Below are 18,652 nucleotides of genomic sequence, written 5' to 3' on the forward strand. Positions count from 1 at the left end.
TTTTTGTTTCCACAGGAAATGAGAGGCTGTGGATTCATTCTGAGTTAAGGAAAATCAGATGGCTGGGCAGTAGTGGCACATGCCTTTAATCCCAGCACTCAGGAGGCAGAACCAGGCAGATCTCTGTGAGTTTGAGAGCAGCCTGGTCTACAGAGCGAGCTCCAGGACAAGCACCAAAACTACACAGAGAAACCCTGTCTCAAAAAACAAAAAAAAAAAAAAAAAAAAAAAAAAAGAAAGAAAGAAAGAAAAAAGAAAAATAAAAATCATGTATGATCAAGGAAGACCCCCTGAAAAATCTCCAATGGAAACCAATGGCCCAGGTGATCCAGCATCCAGAAAAACTTCCAGGCTGCTGACTGAGATGATCCAACGTCACAAAATACTACAGCCAAGACTTAACAATTATCCTGGTTTTTTCAGGGTCCCTCAAAGATTACCAGCACCCCCAATCAGCAGGAAGTAGTTTAGAAAAGTACACCCACATTCCCAAAATATTGGTTATAAATGTTTGTTTTCATTTAAGGGGGAGATTTGCTATAAATTGTTATCGGTCATAGTTAATCTCTTTCTAAAAGAAAGGGGAATATGATATAGAAATGATGGAGGAAAAGGGTAGATTATTATGAGGGGAAAAAGGTAGATTATTGAATGTACTTTAATCCATTTCTCACATTTTTTGGAAGTCACTTGCCTGCACTTCCTGCTTACTCAGGCAATATAATTTCCTCAGGTATTTGATGGAGTTGAAGACTAGATAGTTATAGTTTTCCCTAATTATGATAAAAGGTAAATTAGATATGAAACTTTAGACTCAGCAAGATAGAAAATTGAGTGTTTTCTTTGATTTTGTCAAGTACAAATAGACTAGATATTGTAATTATAATTCTTGCTTGATAACTGGGTTTTTTTGTAATTTTACTATGTTAAATTAGAAACCTTCCTTTTTGATTAGACAGAAAGGGGGAAATGCTGTGGGATGGTCCTTCTGTAAGCTGTCAATGTGTTGCTCTCATTGGGTGTTTTGGCCTATGGCAAGGCAGGATAAGGTTAGGCAGCACAATCAAACAGAGAATTTGAAAGAAGGGGGTGGAGTTGAGAGAGAGGTGAGCCCGCCACCCAAGAAGCAAGATGCCAGAGGACCAGTAAAGCCATGGCATGTGGTAATACACAGATTAATAGAAATGGGTTAATTTAAATGTAAGAGCTAGTTAGTAATAAGCCTGAGCTATTGGCCAAGCATTTATAATTAAAGTATTTGGGACTGGGTGGTTGGGACAGAAAACTCTGCCTCCGTTTACAACTGTCTTCCTCTTATGCCACTTCATGGCCCTCTCTCTCAAGCCAAGGGTAAGAGGTTGAATCATGGGTAATGCTTTCCAATCACATACCCTGTAGCTCCAACAAATTAGAATTTTAATGAGTTATTTACTTTGGCTTCAAGTTTAGGAGTATATTTGTATGGCTGTATTGTACAGTACAGCCCTGTAGTCAATACTATTTCCTGTTTATAACTGCTAAACACATGTACTGTGCATGCATGTATTTAACATATTAGCTCACAATGTACTTGAGTCCATTACATTAAAAAAGCATAATTATCATTATTAGAAAGGACAGTAATTATAAATATATTAACATACGTATATACTAGTATGGTGTGTTTAAATAGAAAAAGCTTAGCTATTGATTGGCTGATGAAAAGGTTTAGTTACCAGAGGTGTATAAGAATAGAGTCTGAGCTGGGTGGTGGTGGTGAAGGTCTTTAATCCCAGCCTGGTTTATAGAGCAAATTTCAAGACAGTCAGGGGTACACAGAGGAACCCTCTCTCGAAAAATCAAAACAACAAAAAAAAAGAATACAGCCTCAGTTTTCCCTGGCAACAGTGGTTCAGTACTGAAATTGGTAAACTGTAAATTCTAAGACTAGAACTATCACAAATAAGAATTCACTACATGTGGGAGCCCACAACTGACTCAGTTTCCCAGTTTGAATCTGAAGTCTACTCTGAGTCAATAGAGTTCAAGCTTGCTTACTCCAGGGCTGTGAGAAAGTCCTGATTAGCCCACAGTCTCCTTGAAGGGCTGTGAGAAAGTCCTGATTAGTGTGCAGAGTCTCCTTGAAGGGCTGTGAGAAAGTCCTGATTAGCTCACAAGAAGGAACACACTATCTAGCTAGATGCAGGCTGCTGATGCCAGCCGGAGGAACACTGAGATAGAAAATGAAACTCCCTGCTCCTTGACACAAGGCAGGACAGATAGTGGCTGAATGCCTGTGCTGTGCATTGTTCTACCTCTGTCCTTCAAAACTGTACATAAGCTGGCTGTGAAATAAACTCGGGGCTGTCCAGCATTGACCGGCAGACCTCTGGACTCTTTTCTGTCTTCTTCATTGTCTCTACAATCCTCACACCTCTACCCAGCTACCCAGCTGACTGTCGGCAGGCTCTGACAACTACAAATATAAAGATGTATGTATATGAGTATTTATGACTCAGGCCTTTCTATTTGTCACACTACTTGCACTTCTCAAGGACAAAAATCAGGGTTTATTTATAATAAATGTTGGCACGGTGGCCAGTGAGATGGCTCAGTGGTGAAGGCACTGGCCACCCAAGTAGGACAGCCTAAGTTCAATTTCCTGGCAAGTATCATCTGACTTCCACATGTGCACAGTGGCACACACCAACAAAAGGAAACAAAACAAAACAAAACTAGCTCCTATAATCAAAACCATTGAAGAAAAAATGTTTGGGCGACGGAAGAGAATATGATCAAAATATACTGTATGGAAAAAAATTTATTAAGACAGAAAAAGAAATGCTGGTATAGTGCTCCTAATGGTGCAGCTCTCTGGGAGTGTGAAGACACGTGGGGGTGAGGTCTTTTAGATCTCTCATGCTGCCATGACAATTTCACTGCTTCCTAGGGAAATCAGAGAGGCCATGCATGCATACATTTTTTCACCTTTGCTCATCTGTCTCCTCCTTTTTCCTTGCTGCTTTAAAATACCCAAGTTAGATTTGCTGTATAAATAAAAGGATGATTGCTGCTGACATTTACCTAAATGCCTAGCAAAACTGGGTTTTACTCCAGACAATTCTCAGATACTGTGCAAAGCTTAGGCTGGGCTGATTTTTAATACATAATTCTTTAGATGACAAATGATGATGTGCCACAAAAAGCTGTTATAGGGATGACAATCGTGTCTCTTCAGCATGAATTTCCAGAAACTAAATTATTTCTCTGGCCATAAGATTTTCCCTGATGGTAACATTGAAAAGTATTTTGCTAGCATGTGCTATTCAGGTGTGGATGGAAGTGAACACAAGCGCAAAAGACTGTTCTGTGTCTTTTAAACCCTGCTATGGATCTTTCGGTGCTGAATGAAGGAAGAATTATGGCTGAAGGCTTTTCCACATTCACCGCACTCAAAGGGTTTTTCCCCTGTGTGAGTTCTCATGTGCCTAATTAAGGCAAAAGTGTCATAAAAAGCCTTCTCACATACTGTGCATTCGAAGGGTTTCTCTCCAGTATGGATCCTACTGTGCCGAAGAAAATTTGCAGGTTGAGTGAAGGCTTTCCCACATTCTCTGCAAACATAAGGCTTCTCTCCAGTGTGAATTCTCATGTGTCGGATGAAGGAAGAACTATAGTAAAAGGCTTTTGCACATTCTTTGCATTCCAAGGGTTTCACTCCACTGTGGGTTCTAGTGTGTCGGATAAAAACTGAGTGGTGGGTGAAGGCCTTTCCACATTCACTGCATTCATAGGGCTTCTCACCAGTGTGAAGCCGCATGTGTTGAATCAGAGAAGAGGTGTCACAAAAGGCCCTTCCACATTCTTTGCACTCAAAGGGTTTTTCCCCAGTGTGTGTCCTCTTATGCCTGATAAAAGTGGAGCGCTGGGTGAAGGCCTTTCCACACTCACTGCACTCATATGGCTTCTCTCCAGTGTGGATTCTCATGTGCTGAGTGAAGGATGAATTGACACAAAAAGCTTTCCCACATTCTTTGCACACAAAGGGCTTTTCCCCCGTGTGAGTCATACTGTGGTGGAGAAATGTGGAGTGGTGAGTGAACGCTTTGCCACACTCACTGCACTCGTACGGCTTCTCTCCAGTGTGGGTTCTCCTGTGTTTTACAAAAGTAGAGGAGTGAGTAAAGGACTTCCCACACTGGCTGCACTCATACAGCTTCTTTCCAGTGTGAATCCTCATGTGCTGAGCAAATGAAGAGCTGTAGTAAAAAGCTTTCCCACATTCTTTGCACAGGAAAGGCTTTTCTGTAGAGTGGGTCATCTTGTGCTGGATGAAAGTGGAGCGGTGGGAGAAGGTTTTCCCACATTCTTTGCACGCATAGGGTTTATCTCCAGTGTGTAGCCGCTGGTGCTCAGTGAGGTGAGAACTGCGTCTGAAGGCCTTCCCACAGTCGATGCACTTATGTAGTTTCTTCCCAGTATCAATCCTCATATGCTCAATAAAGTCAGCCATGTGATGACAGATTTTCCCACACTCACTGCACTCATGAGGCTTTATTCCAGCATGAATCTGCTGATGCCACACTAAGGTCCAATTATTCCTAAACACTTTCCCACAATCTTTACATTGATAAAGACTCACTACATCAACTGCAGGCTCTTTTTCGGGTCTTTGGGAATTATGTTCATGGGCAGAATCTCGTGGAATAGCTTGTGCCTGTAAGACTCGTAAACAGAGACCATCATCTGTCTCCAGAGCATCATGTTTATGACTCAGCTTTCCAGGGCATGTCTCCTTGGAAGAGTCTGTTGTCCTTGTGTTCCCACCTGGCATTTCTGACCATGTTTCTTTATCCTTGGTCTGCCCTAACTTGGAGTCCTCTGAGGATCTCTGTGATAGTTGTTCTTGGAAACAGAAAGTCAGCTGAGCAGTGGGTTTTGAGGCATCATCAGATTTTGCTTCTTCATCTAAAGGAAATCCAACAAGAACAGGTGTCTATTTATTAGTAAACAGAACCAAACAAACACTAATGTAGCAGAAGATGAAAATATTGCCTCTGAAGGTTATTATTACATTCACTTATGTCTTAAAACCGTGTTTGTACGTTCATTTTCATTCACTCATGCTTAGGCTCTTAATATCTTTCAGTGGAAACCTAGGAGGAAAAGCTGGGATAGAGGAGAGAGAACCATGAGCCCAGAGGTCACTCCAAACTCCAGAACGGGGGAGGTATGCAAAGCAATGGGTACAATGTGTACAGTCAATGTGGTGTAAGGAAGTGTCATAATGCTATATGACAACAGAGAGAAGTTGTGCCTAATTCGGCCTGGATGGGAGGCCAAAAGGGACAGCAGAGGATATGCAGGAATACTGGTATATGATCCTATTTCTAAGGGAGAATAAGAGTTACCAAGTAGAAGACCTGAGGGATGAGATTGGGGGAGACAGACAGACAGACACTGTAGTAAGTGAGGACAAAGTACAAAGGTTTGACAGAATTCTGAACACCAAGAAAACGTGAAGGTGAGAAGTACGGAAATGAGGAAGTAGACAGGTAGAGACAGAACACACACTGTCAGGACTCTGGCAGGTGCAAGAGTGAAGGAGGGTGAGAAGCACAGACACGCCGGGTCTGCTATGTGGATTATGGGAACAGGACAGACACAGAGCCAATAGCATCCGTATGAATCAGTGCCATAACATACAGGTAAGTCTGGACATTAGGATCTATAGGAAAAGAGGTTAAAAATACAATGTTAATTCTCCCAGAACTCATCTCTATAATTCCATCTCCCCTCACCAGAGTAGCTATCATCCAGGCTACAAACAAGAGCAAATGCTCATGAGGAGATGGTCAATATACTGCGGCTGAGATGTGAATCAGCGCCAACACTATGGAGATCAGACTGGAGTTCTCTCAAAAACCCTGAGAACAGGACTGACGTATGATCCAGCTACACCTCTCCTGGCTTTACCCAAAGGTGTCTAAGTCAGCACAGCACAGAGACAAACACCTGCACAACCACCTCCGCATCACTATTGACACGGCTAAGTTGTCTGAGTAAGGGCAGAGTGTGAGGTGGGTGTGAAGTCAGGGGACCACAGAGGAGTGCTCCATGATCTGACCAGCTGACACCCACCAGGCTGTGGCATCAGCACAGCTGCCCCTTGGTGCCCCACAGCCACTGTCAGCCACCTACCTGGGCATGTGCGTTGGGAGAGGCCCCTCTTCACTGCCCACACTTCCTGCCAATGCTCCTGGAGGTAGATCAGCTCTGGCTTGGGAACACGATGCCCTGGCATGAGAAAAACACAAAGCAGCATTTATAGGTAAGGACAGAAGTAAAAACTCATGTTTACAGGAGTGCATAGCTCACTGCCAGAAACCAGGGAGGGAGACACAACCCCTACCTTGGAAGACATTCTCTGTCGATCTGAGTCAGAAGCTTTCCACCTGCTTGGAGAGCACACTTACCTAGCAGGGCCTGCTTTCAAACCCTAATAAAATCAAAACACGTTTTTGGCCATAAGCACCCAGCTCTTGGGTTCCAAAGCTCCCCTGTAATTGTGGTGTTCAAGGCAGGCTTACTGCTCCAGCTGGACCTGCCTCATCCGGTACCCCTCCCAGGGCCAGCCTGAGGACCCAGAGCATCAGGGAATACGGCAGGAGAACTGGGTTGGCTGCTGGCTGTGCAGGAGCCAGTGGCACCTCTGGGCATCTAAGCAGGTGGAGTCATACACTTGGCTTACAGGATGCATCTAGTATGACAAGACATGTTTCCAAATGTGAAGGCTTATAAAGAGAAGCTGAGTAGCCATAGGAAAGTCACTGGAAAATCCCACATGGCAGACAGAACACAGTCAGCATTCACTGGGCAAAGGTTCACTGACAGCCGCCACATGCCTTGCATGGAGCTTAGTGGTGGGACCATGGGGGCGGAGCACTGAACCTCCCTTCATTGAGCTCCCTGTCCTCAGGGACTCTGTTTTGCTGGTTCCCACATCCAGAGTGCTGTTCCTGGTACACTTCCTCCAACTAAGCACAAACCAACAGAGTTTACTCCACTGTGGACACAAGGCTACAGAGCCCCCAAACCATCTGAACGTCTGGGGAAAGGGAGACCTGGTGGGCTTCCACTCTATTGCCACTCTGCAGGAAGGGAAAATGGTTAGGTGGAAGACACTGGGTTTGAGTGTTATGTAGACTCTGTAGCACTGGGATGGTCCAAGATCTGTTCTGGGCACAGCCTAGACATTGGTTCACTTGCTGTGCAGGTGTTACTAAAATACTACACTAAAAATGAAACCATCCGAGTAATGGCATGAAGTTGGCAAGCTCATAATCCCCGCTCAAGGCTGGGCCTGGGAGGTGATTTCTTTTCTGCATGAGTGGAGGACTCAACAATAAGCTGCCACTTTGCCCAGGCCTTGGGATATATGTGTCAATAATGGAGGCGGCAGGAACTAAAGAAGTCACTTAGCTGAGGCTGTGCTGCTTCAAGACACCAGAAGTGCCGGGGATAAACATCTTATTGCCTGTCTGAAGAATCCTTGTCTTTTCTGGGGGGTGGGCAGAGGATATCCTGTATGTCTTGAACTTGCTACACAGCCATGCTGCCCTTGGGCTTTTTCTCCTTGTGCCTTGGCCTCTCGTTTGCCTGGATCACAGCTGGATCAACCTCTTGGGAGAGCCCCAACCCGGTGGGCCCTGCTGACTGAGCTGTGACGCCATCTCACTCAACCCCGCTGAGCCGGTCACCTTCCCATCTGCGGGGATGTGGAACAAGGACATCTGACTGCCTGCCTGACAGTGATGAGGACTATGTTTCTCACATAATGATCCCCGATGTGAACACCGAGCATGAAGCAGTCATATCCCTGTAAGCTGAGGCTGCAGGAAGTGGGTGGTGGCCTCAATCAGCAATGCCTACAGAGGGTACAATGAAGGCAGCTTTAAGCTCGGCACGCAGAAGAGAAATGGATCCTTACCCAGTGAGACCAGAAGCCCACAGGTCTCCATCATCACCTCCTGGTACAGTGTCCTCTGAGCCAGGTCCAGATGTCCCCATTCCTCCACAGTGAAGGTCACGGCCACATCTTCAAATGAAACCAAGGCCTAGGATAATAAACAGAGGTGGTTGGGTGGCTGTGTCGATCACATGTAAGACTGGAGCCTGTTCCCTCATTATGAGCAAGAACGCAGAGACAAAGCCTGAACTGCAGATCTTCTCCTAAGGGCCTGGCCTGGTACAGAGGCTCAAGATGGAGGTGCCTTTGACAGATTCCGAAGATATGGGAGAGAGAAGCCTCCTGTGTGGGAAGCCGCTGGAGAAGGAAACAAAACAATGTGTGATGGTGAACATGCTATGGTGAGCAGTGATGTTAGAAGAGCTGGGCTTAGGGAGCCGGGGCTGAGGACACTGTAATTCAAACAGTGATCACCACCTCAGCTGCTGAGCTTCACTGGTTTGCACAGCCTGACCAGAGCCCATCGTAGCTGAGTAACCAGGACAGCCAGGCCACACACAGAGAAACCTTGTCTCAAACAAACAAACAAACAAAGGGTAAACAAAGGCAAGGCTGGGGTTTGCTGCTCCAGTGGGCGGTGTGAACCTGGGAAAGCAGGGCCTAAAACTCGTGTGACAGCCAGCTTTATTCGGAGCATCAGACAATTTATACTCTGAGGGTTAAGAAGAGTCACCTGAGTAAAGTGTGCAGTCACGAGGACAGGCTGCATGTGGCAAAAACATGTCTTTCCGTAGAAGCACATGAACAACAGCTGAAGTCACCTCACTCCTGTCTGCTACACCTGGGAGGGGCATGAAGACACATTCCAAGAACAATTCTGTGTTTTGAAGAAACTGAGGTCACAAGACTCTTGTTTCCTTGGAGTTGTCTCACAAGCACTCAGAATTCTCTTCACATGACTCCATTCTTGGACCATGATCCAACAGGCTGGGAAGACGGCTGTGGGTGAAGGGCTTGTGGCGTAAGGGCAGGATTTCTGATTCCAGTGCCCATGTATATGCTGGGTGGCAGAGGATCTCCAGAGCAAGATGGCTAGCTTGATGAGCCAGAAAGTGTGCTCTGTTATTGGTGAAATTATTAAGGCCACTCCACGTAGTTAAAAGGAGATGTATTTAATGGCGTAACTTACAAATTAAGGGATAGGAAGGTCGCGGGGTCTGGGGAAGGTGTATCGCAGTCCAGGGGTGTTCTCTGGAGCTCTGCTTGGTCCACCTCCACCGTCCAGGGTCCCGGAACAGAGAGAGAGCGCTGGCCCATCCAGATCTCAGGTCTCCAGGTGCCTCCCTTGGCCCCGCCTTGTAGGCGTGACAGTTGCCAAAGTCTCAATGGGGGTTGGAACTTCCAGATCAAAGCTGGAATGGCTACCCACTACACTCTGTATTCAACTGGGAGACACTGCCTCAATTAATCAATTAATCAGGTGTACAGCAGTTGATGCCAGACATCAGCCTAAGGTATCACAGACACACGTACACAGACAGGCATGGCTGGATCAACCTCTTAGAGAGCCTCCCATCCTGGTGGGCCCTGCTGGCTAGACTGTGAAGACATCTCACTCAACCCTGCTGAGCTGGTCACCTTCCCTTCTGTGGGGATGTAACTGACTGAATGGCAGAGATGAGAGGGACTGTATTTCTTCCATAATAATCCCTGGTGGAGATACCAAGAAACCAAACATGAGAATGTCAGATCACAGAAAGCTGAGGCTGCAGGAAGATGCCCATACACACCAACAGACCGACAGTCAGACACACACACACACACACACACACACACACACACACACACACACCCTGCTTCTGCCTTCTGAGTGCTGGGATTAAAGGCATGAGTTACTATGTGTACCAGCTAGAGTCATTTTGGAAGAGGGAACCTCAATTGAGAAAACCCCTCCATAGGATCAGCGTCTACGCAAGCCTGTGGGGCATTTTCTTGATTGATGACATGCAGGAGGGCCCAACCCTCCTACTGTGGGTGGTGCTACCTCTGGGCGGGTGGTCCTGAGGTGTATAGGAAACCAAACTGAGCAAGCCAATAAGTAGCCCTCCTCCATAGCTTCTGCATCAGTTCCTACCTCCAGTTTCCTGCCTTAAGTTCCTGCCCTGACTTCCCTGGATTGATGGACTACAAGCTACAAGATAAAATAAACCCCTTCCTTCCCAAGTTGCTTTTGGTCATGGTGTTTTACCATGGCACTAGAAGCCCCAAGACACCATGCCTGCCTCACACTGTTTTGTTTGTTTTTAATGAGCCATTATTTACACAGTTCCCTAAGATTACTTATATATCTGGTAACCAAGTGACCAAGGACAATGGCCACCATGGCTCTATGAACATGTGTAGCAACCTGGAGCACGATGTCTGTCTTGGGCAAGAATGCGGCATAGGTAAGGATTTGCCAGCCACAATCTCACCTTCCTTAGAAACATGTGTGCAACTTATGAAAGCCCATGACCCCCAAGGTCCTCTTTTGTTTCCTTGAAAAAAGCCTCTTTCTATGAGGTACCTCAGCCTGGAAGGATCCCTGGAGTCTCCATCATGTCCATGCTTAGAGTGAAAACCTTGCAAAGTGTACTTTGGGTGTCACTCATAGGCTTCCCTACCCTACTGTGGGTTACTGGCTGAGACAGTTTCCTGTCTACTTGTGAAGCACACTGGTAATGAGGTCCTTTAAGGGCCAGCCTTCAAGTCCTCTTTCAGGGTTCAATCAAGGCGCTACAACAAGCAAGATCTAAAGGATCTGAGGGTGAAGGAATGAATCTGCTCACACCAAACTTCTTTATTCTTCCATGTTGTTCTTCATCTACTACAAGGGTACCAGCTTATACACACTTACAATCAGCAATTTTTTGGCAATGCAAAGTACAAGGCTTGAGTTTCTCAGGGTCATAAAGAAGGGAGATAAGATTTTCACACAGGGCAATACCTGTCTGCTGTGGATATCGTTCTGTATAAATAAAACACTGATTGGCCAGTGGCCAGGCAGGAAGTACAGGTGGAACAAGGAGAGAGGAGAATTCTGGGAAGTGGAAGACTGAGTGGGAGAGACACTGCCAGCCGCCGCCATGACAAGCAGCATGTGAAGATGCCGGTAAGCCATGAGCCACGTGGCAAGGTATAGATTTATAGAAATGGATTAATTTAAGATATAAGAACAGTTAGCAAGAAGCCTGCCACAGCCATACAGTTTGTAAGCAATATAAGTGTGTTTACTTGGTTGGGTCTGAGCAGCTGTGGGACTGACGGGTGTCAGAGATTTGTCCTGACTGTGGGCCAGGAAGGAAAACTCTAGCTACACCTGTCAGCTTCTTTTATGGCACAAGGTAGGAGTGGTTAGTGGTTAGTGGAAGTTTCCCCATGAGGCCAACAGGAGAGTAAATCAACAAAGGAATCTAAGAGGGAATCCATGTGCTTAACTACATTCCTAAGTGTGGCTAGATAATAAGCTAAAAGTCTATAATCAGTCTATAGTCACAAATAAGGTAAAAACTGCCTTTTTCTCCCTGCACTGCTTCTATCCAAGCAGCATGAGCACCACTTTCCCAGTGGGTGGAGGGAGTGTCTGGTAACTAGGCAACCTCTGTAAGCAACAGAGGAATACTTGTAGTGTCTGGTCCACTATAGTACTTTCACCAATTGTCAGTTGGCTTTAAAGAAGCTTTCAGATCTAAAGATTACACCTTCTGCCTTAAGCAGTTAGACCAAAGGGAGGATCTAAGCCTATTTTGCTAAAGAAAGGGAACCTGGCACCTCTCTGCCACTCTGGTTATAGCAGCATTATCTCAGCGGGTCTGTGGGAAGATTATCTTCCTCCAAGACAGAGCAAATGGTTGATTACTTTTCCTGTTATCACAAGCAGTAAATCTCTAAGCTAAAATCTCATATTAATAAACCGAGGTGCAGGTAAGTACAAGGAGTTAAGAGTTCGTTTGAAGTCAGTGCAAGGTTAGTTTGGGTCAGCACCTCTCTGACCTGCCGGCAGGGCTAGCTTACTCCTATCTATCCGAGGGCTGTGAATCAACAAATCCAGACTTGTCATTCTTTGTCCTTAGGTGTTGGTGAAAGTCTCAACTGAGATTCTTTTGCCTGGACACTAACACTGACTAAACATCTGCCAATAAAGATAACTGCAGGAAGGCAGACCTCTAAGTTTATATTGGAAAATGGAACAAAGACCTGGTTGTGAGAAACAAAGGTTTTGACTGTGTGACTGCCTTCAGACATAGCTGAGGGAGGTCATCCAGATACACCAATGCATAGGGGAAATCATGCCCAATAAATGTAACAGATGGGAAGACCTGTGGCTTCTACAGCAAGAACAGCTATCTATCCAAAAGGCAGTAATTCCAAAACGTCTTGCATGATGGGTTCCTCTGACAGAATTCATGTTTCTGGTGGGTTGGCCTCTTAAATGACAGTTGAACTCTCATTGCATAATCCTGTGGCATGCAGCACACTGGGAAAGAGCAAAGCAGAACATATTCAAGGGACAGCTTGGAAGTAGATCTGAGGACTGCTGCAGCAATTTCCTGCAAGATATAACACTCCACCCTGCAGGGAAGCTCCCTATGCTCAGGAAGTAAACAACTCAAGGGTTTCAGGACGTCCCAAAAACTGACCAGATTCACTATACCCCTTGTGGTAGTTTGAATGTAATTGGCCCCCATAAGCCCCTAGGGAGTGGCACTATTAGGAAGTGTGACTTTGTTGGAGGAAGCGTGTCACTGTGGAAGCAGGCTTTGAGGTCTCATATATGCTCAAGCCACACCCAGTGTTTCAGACCATTTCCTGTTACCTGTTGGCTCAAGATGTAGGCTCCTTCTCTACTCTCAGCTCCTCCACACCATGTCTGCCTGCATGCCACCATGTCCTGCCATGATGATAACGGACTAAACCTCTGAAACTGCAAGACACCTAATCAAATATTTTCCTTTATAAGAGTTGCCATGATCATGGTGTCTCTTCACAGCAACTGAATCGCTAACTAAGACACCCTTGTCTCCTCAAGCATATGTAGGTTGTAAGGCCTGCCAAGAGACACCAACTGTTGAGCTATCTTGGAAGAGGCTCAGACCATAACAATGTCTGAAAGAGCTACACTCCAAACTGTTGAGATGCCTGCAGGTAGTGCAGTGTGCTCTACATTTCCAGCTTTTGTGAGCTGTCACCCATGCTAGAGTGGGTTGTGGTGATACAGCTGTCTGCAGTTATTGTACCCCAGTAAATAACCACTGCCAATATTCCTGTAAATAACTTCAATAAAACTCATTGGTTCACCAGATTGGACTTTGGTTGTAGGGAAAAGGGGCTGGCTTAAAGAAACCCACCCTGACCCTGGAGCCCAGAACTAGGGAAAGATGGCTCAGATCAAGGCAGAAAGAAACACAGTTTGGCTCAGATCAGAGTCATCTCTGCCCCTGGTCAACTGACTTGTGAAACCAACCAATCACAGACCAGGAAAGTAGCACCCTGGCCCTGGTGTCCAGAACCAGGGAAAGAAACACAGCCTGAGTTTGGGACCTGAGCCAGAGAAATGAACACTTTATCCCCAAACCCAGAACCAAGGAAACATGCTCTGACTCTGAAACCAGTACCAAAGAAATACTCTTGGTCCCTAGAATCCGAGTCAGTGAAAGAAATATGCCCTGGCCTTAGAATTAGTATCAAAAAGCCAAGAAAAGTCAGTGAAAGAAACACAGTTTAGCTCTGAAATCAGGGTCATCTCTGCCCCTAGCCCACTAAATAGACCAATCCCTAGGCAGAAAAAAAACTAACCAATCCCTGGTTGACTCCACCCCCAAGACATTCTATATAAACCACCCTGCCCGGTCAGTTGTGAGCTGTTCTCTCCACTCTGGTAGAAGCAGCTACTCTCCTGGACTCCTCCTTCCCAAATAAATCTCTTTCTCAAAAGAGTTTTGGGTGTGAAGATCTTCATTCACTGGCACAGAGAAGATCCTTGCTGAGACGTCCCATAGTAGGCAGAGCAAGGAGGAGCTGAACAGAAGATCCTTGCTGAGACATCCCTCAGTGGACAGAGTAAGGAGGAGCTGAACAGAAAAACCTTGCTGAGACATCCCTCAGTGGAAAGAGCAAGGGAGAGCTGAAAAAGTAATACTTTGCTCCAGAAGAGGAGATTGCCACATTTCTGCAGGAGTTTCCCCTTTTGCAGAGTGAAGCAAAAGAAGCAACATCTTAGGCTGGAGAAGCAGAGCTCTGCTAGGAAGCTCCCTTAAGTGGGGCCTGAGCAAAGCTCAGCTGTAGCGACTCTCCAGGAGAGGAGCAGGATTGCTATATCCTGGGGGAAAACCATCCCCCACCACACCAGGTATAGCCTGACTCTCCCAAACAGTCAGGATACCCTTCCCTGCTGAACTGTCCTAGCAGCTCTAGGCCTGATTCTCCCAAGCAATCAGAATAACTTCCCTGACTTGAGGTATCCAGGATACCTCCAGGGCAGAGCTCTAGGTATCACCTCGCCCTCCAGCTGTCAACTGTTCTAAGCGGCTACCTCACCCTCCAGGGCTGCTGTCTCATTGCAGCTCCAGCGGTTGCCTGCCTCCCCAGAGTTGCAGAACTCACATTTGGGTGCCAGAATCTGGGACCAAACCCACAGAGTTACAACAAGTTTACTTACATTGGTACTATCTTTAATTAGGTCTGTTGCCAGTTCCCTATGTGGGGTGAAGAGACATTTGTTCACAGCTCCCCAGGAGCAGTGTCACACAACAGGGTCAAAGTGACAAAAGAGGGTAAACAAGCTTGGGGCTTTTGGGCCAGCATGGCTTGAAGATTGCAACCGTGGGGGAAGGTTGAGATCCAGTCTGAGGCTGACAGACGCCTGGGAAGGCAGGGTCTCACTCACTAACCACTTACTAAATACGTAACACAAAGTCCACCCTTTGTGGGAACGCACGTTCCAGAGTTGGGGACAGACCTGCAATAATATGTTAGCAGTCAGTTGGAGACAGAGCACGGTGACAGAGCACTTGCCTTACATGTATGAGACTTGGGTTTGATCCCCAGCACTGGAACAACAGAGTTCGGCTATTAATATATGTATTAAATGAAGTCAGAAAATTCTAGGGTCTCTGAAAACAAAAGGGGGTGAAATGAGGACAATTGAGAGAAACTTTAGATGAAGCAATCAGGGAAGGACTCTCTGAAATGACCCTGGAATTGAGTCGGGACAGAATTACAGGGACACTGTAGGGACTTGGGGAGGGAAAGACACTTGCTCATCACTCTGGAGTCTGACTGAAGCTCCTCACCAGCTAGGATCAAGAATGCAGCATAGGGCTGGAGAGATGGCTCAGTGGCTAAGACCATGTGTTACTCTTGCTGAGGACCCAGGTTCAATTCCCATCATCTGAAGGGGAAAAAAAAAAATCAGTAGCCCCTTTGAGCATTGGTCCCCATCTCAAGGTATCTATTGACCAGTGACTGAACTCATGTGGAAATAGGGCTGGAATAATAAATCTAAATGTATATCCTGAACCCAGTAAAACAGGATATAGGGAGTAAAAAATTTATGTCTCTATAGATGCCCTACATCCTGTCAGCCATTAGTAATTTCACGCTTATAGTTCAGCCAGTAACTTCAAAGTTGAACTACCTCACCCCTAGCTCCCTTGTCCAATCCTAGGACACTAAGATATGTAACCCACTGCTTGTAAACTTTTTCCTATATAAATCCCTTGTAATAAGTGCTCAGGGCCTTCTTCCTTTACTTGCTATAATGAAGTGTCAGCCGAGGTCCCTGCCTGGGCTTGGCTTGAATAAAGAAACTTTTTGTCTTTGCATCGGAAATCGGCTCCTTGGTGGTCTTGTTGGGGGACTCAAGATGTGGGCATAACACATCCACCTGGCAGCTGTCTGTAACTCCAGTTTCAGGGGATCTGATGCCCACTTCTGGCCTGCACGGGTACCAGGCATACATATGGTGCACATAAATACACATAGTCAAAACATTCACACACATAAAATGAAATAAGTACATTTTTAAAAAGAATGTGGCATTATTAACATTTGCTGTGAAGGCTGCTGGCAGTTGGCACTCCTTCCATGTAGAGGTATTTTTACGTTAAGGGAACATGCCAGGCTGAGGCCAGAACATGTGTGACCTCGGATAGGGCCTCCCTCTCCCCCCTCCAGACTGCCCAAGAATCTCAAACATATCAGCTAACTGTTTACAGTAAAGCTGGCCCACTTTTTCTGACTGTGTGAGCCAGATTTTCACCCGTTGGACTGTCGGGTAACCCTCAGGAAGCAGCCACCATCTTATTTAGGTTTCTTATCAACCCTTTGATGATAGTAATTTAAATCCCACCAAAATCCTGAATGTCTTTTGTAAAAAACAACTGCACCTTTCTCTCAGAGAAGCCCACAACCATGCTTTCTGGTGTGTCTGACCTTTGTGAAGACCCTCTCCTCCCCTCTTAAGACCCTATTAAAATGCTTTCATTAAACCCCAACTCAGTTTCAAACCGGACTAACCCTAAAACTCTTTTCAGCATTGAAGCTGCGGGTCCTGGCGTGGCATGAGTTTGAGGTCCCTAAAGGTCCAAGGGAATTCCTCAGATTGCTGTGGGGGACAGCGGAGAGCTGTGCCTTCTGTGCCTGTACCCCACAAATGCTGACAGAGCAAGGCTGGAATGGACTGATACTGCAGGCCAGGTGAGGAAAAGTGAGGCTGTCTAGCCGTGGACTCCCGAGATGTGTCAGCAGTTAAAATGCATGGCGGATAACTGAGAGGAAAGAAGTACAGAGCCACAAAATCCACGGAAATGCTGGGTGGGCCTAGGGATTCGTTTATAAGTCTAGCTTCAAAAGGAGACAGGTGAGCCCAGAGCAAGCTAGCTCGCAAGCCTGGCCATATCCACAAGCTCTAGGTTTGATTGAGAGACCTTAGAAGGGTATTGGAAGATGACTCCTGATATTAAACGAGTATGCATGCCCACAAAAGTGTACCTGCACTTTCATACGTGCGCGCGCGCGCGCGCGCGCACGTGTACACACACACACACACACACACACACACACACACACACACACACGAAAACGGAAAAAGTAGTCCTAAAAGTGATCAGGCCCATGCTGGCAGTTCACACTAGCTTGCAGTTACTTTCCAGCATGTCACGTAACTGTGGGTCTACTGTGTATGTGCATCCCCAAAGCACCGTCATTATCGAGTATTTTAACGGATTTGCTTTGCAGTACAAGTAAAAATATGTTAACAGGAAGGCGGATTCAGTGCTGTTCGGGGGCAAGCCAAATTCGCTGTGAAGATAAACCCAGTCCCTTTGCCTGCCAGCAAAACAGCAATTCAGAGACACCCTGTTGGCTGCAGGGATGCCACCGAAGCCGCCCACAGAGTGATGCTGTCTGGGTGCTGCTGAGCACAAGACCCAAGCCACACCCGTACCGGGTCCAGTTCTCTCAGGAGGGTATTATTACGGACATTCCGTTACAGAATCAGGGAAGGGACGCCAAGGGCAGCGAAGCGCTGGCCCCAAGGTTATAGAGCCCGACACGGGAGCCTCCTGAGGACCCCGCTGCTTCCAGATCCCAGGGCACCGACGCGGGAAGGGCTGGAGTTCTAGGATCCAGTACCCAGAGCAGGGTCCCTCCACTCACCAGTGCGGGCGTCGCCATGGGGATCACGGGTGGTGAGGCCGAGAAAAGCGTGCGGCGGGCAGCGGTGCTAGGCTGCGAAGGAGCGCGCGCCTCACGCGGAAGGTGAAAGTGGATCCTCTGTCCTCGGGGTCCTTCTCGGTCGCCCCTCTGGATTCACAGGAGCCCGCTCCTTCCCAGAGCCGTGAACCGCTGGGAAGGGGCGGGCCCGGGAACCAAGAATGACACGCGGAGACCGAACGTCGGAAGTCCCGCCCCCGTGGTCCCCAAGAACGCCTACTCCGCAGTGCGTCATTTCCCAGACCGCGGCTTTGCCTTCTGGGAAATGGAGTGTTTTCTTTTTAATCCGCATCCCAGCGGCACTGGGAGCGCACTTCCTGTTCTCTGTAAAACGGGGTGCTTTGTGAAACGTTTGTGTGGAAGGGTCATTCCTAACACTTGGTAGTCTTCTCTCCGGCTGTCCTTGGGTTGTTTCCCTCTGTGTTTGTCTCCATGTCCTAAGACACCCCTCACCCCTTTGGGTCAATACCAATGACTTCATTTAAACTTGAATATTCTCTGTAAAGACCATCCACAAAAAAAAAAATGACCACCTTCTACTGAGTGTTGACTTGAACATCATAGGAAACATGTGTTTTAGGGGAACGTAGTTAACATGTAACACCTTTGATCATCCCCTCTTCTAAGGATTAGACATGGCTATTTGGGTCCACACTAGCTTGCAGGAATATGCTTGATTCTGATATCTTATCCATTCTGGGTCTTTTGGACCACAGTTGTGTGATCAGTCTCCCCACACAGATAGTACAAATAGTATTAAGAATACTTTAAGGTCCCAGCAGAAATGCTCCAGGGCTAATTTTCCAAGTGGCCAGCATTTCAGAAGGGTCTGAAGTAATGATGGTGGAGCAGCACCCATCATCTGGCATTGACGCTGTCCCTCTTTGTTTCAGTCACTAGCCATGGGTTGGTTGAGCCACACTCAGTCCTGTGAGATCCACCAGGCCCAAG

At 46.6% G+C, this 18,652-nt stretch overlaps 1 protein-coding gene across 2 annotated transcripts; it reads right to left on the reverse strand.

The window, feature by feature from the left end:
• Nucleotides 1-2,856: 2,856 nt before the first annotated feature.
• Znf599 (zinc finger protein 599) lies at nucleotides 2,857-17,879 on the reverse strand. Of its 2 annotated transcripts, none has more exons than XM_059275307.1 (4): nucleotides 17,645-17,879; nucleotides 7,970-8,096; nucleotides 6,181-6,276; nucleotides 2,857-4,947 (listed from the first exon to the last, which is right to left on the reverse strand). In XM_059275307.1, the coding sequence occupies exons 1-4, from the start codon at nucleotides 17,660-17,662 to the stop codon at nucleotides 3,356-3,358; spliced, it is 1,833 nt and encodes a 610-aa protein (XP_059131290.1). In that variant the 5' UTR covers nucleotides 17,663-17,879; the 3' UTR covers nucleotides 2,857-3,355. The 2 variants fall into 2 exon arrangements, with proteins under 2 accessions (XP_059131290.1, XP_059131283.1); XM_059275300.1 differs by lacking the exon at nucleotides 17,645-17,879 and adding an exon at nucleotides 8,682-8,813.
• Between the last annotated feature and the right edge of the window lie 773 nt (nucleotides 17,880-18,652).

This window comes from Peromyscus eremicus, chromosome 1 (genome assembly GCF_949786415.1).
Source record: "Peromyscus eremicus chromosome 1, PerEre_H2_v1, whole genome shotgun sequence".
Classification (NCBI taxonomy): Eukaryota; Metazoa; Chordata; class Mammalia; order Rodentia; family Cricetidae; genus Peromyscus; species Peromyscus eremicus.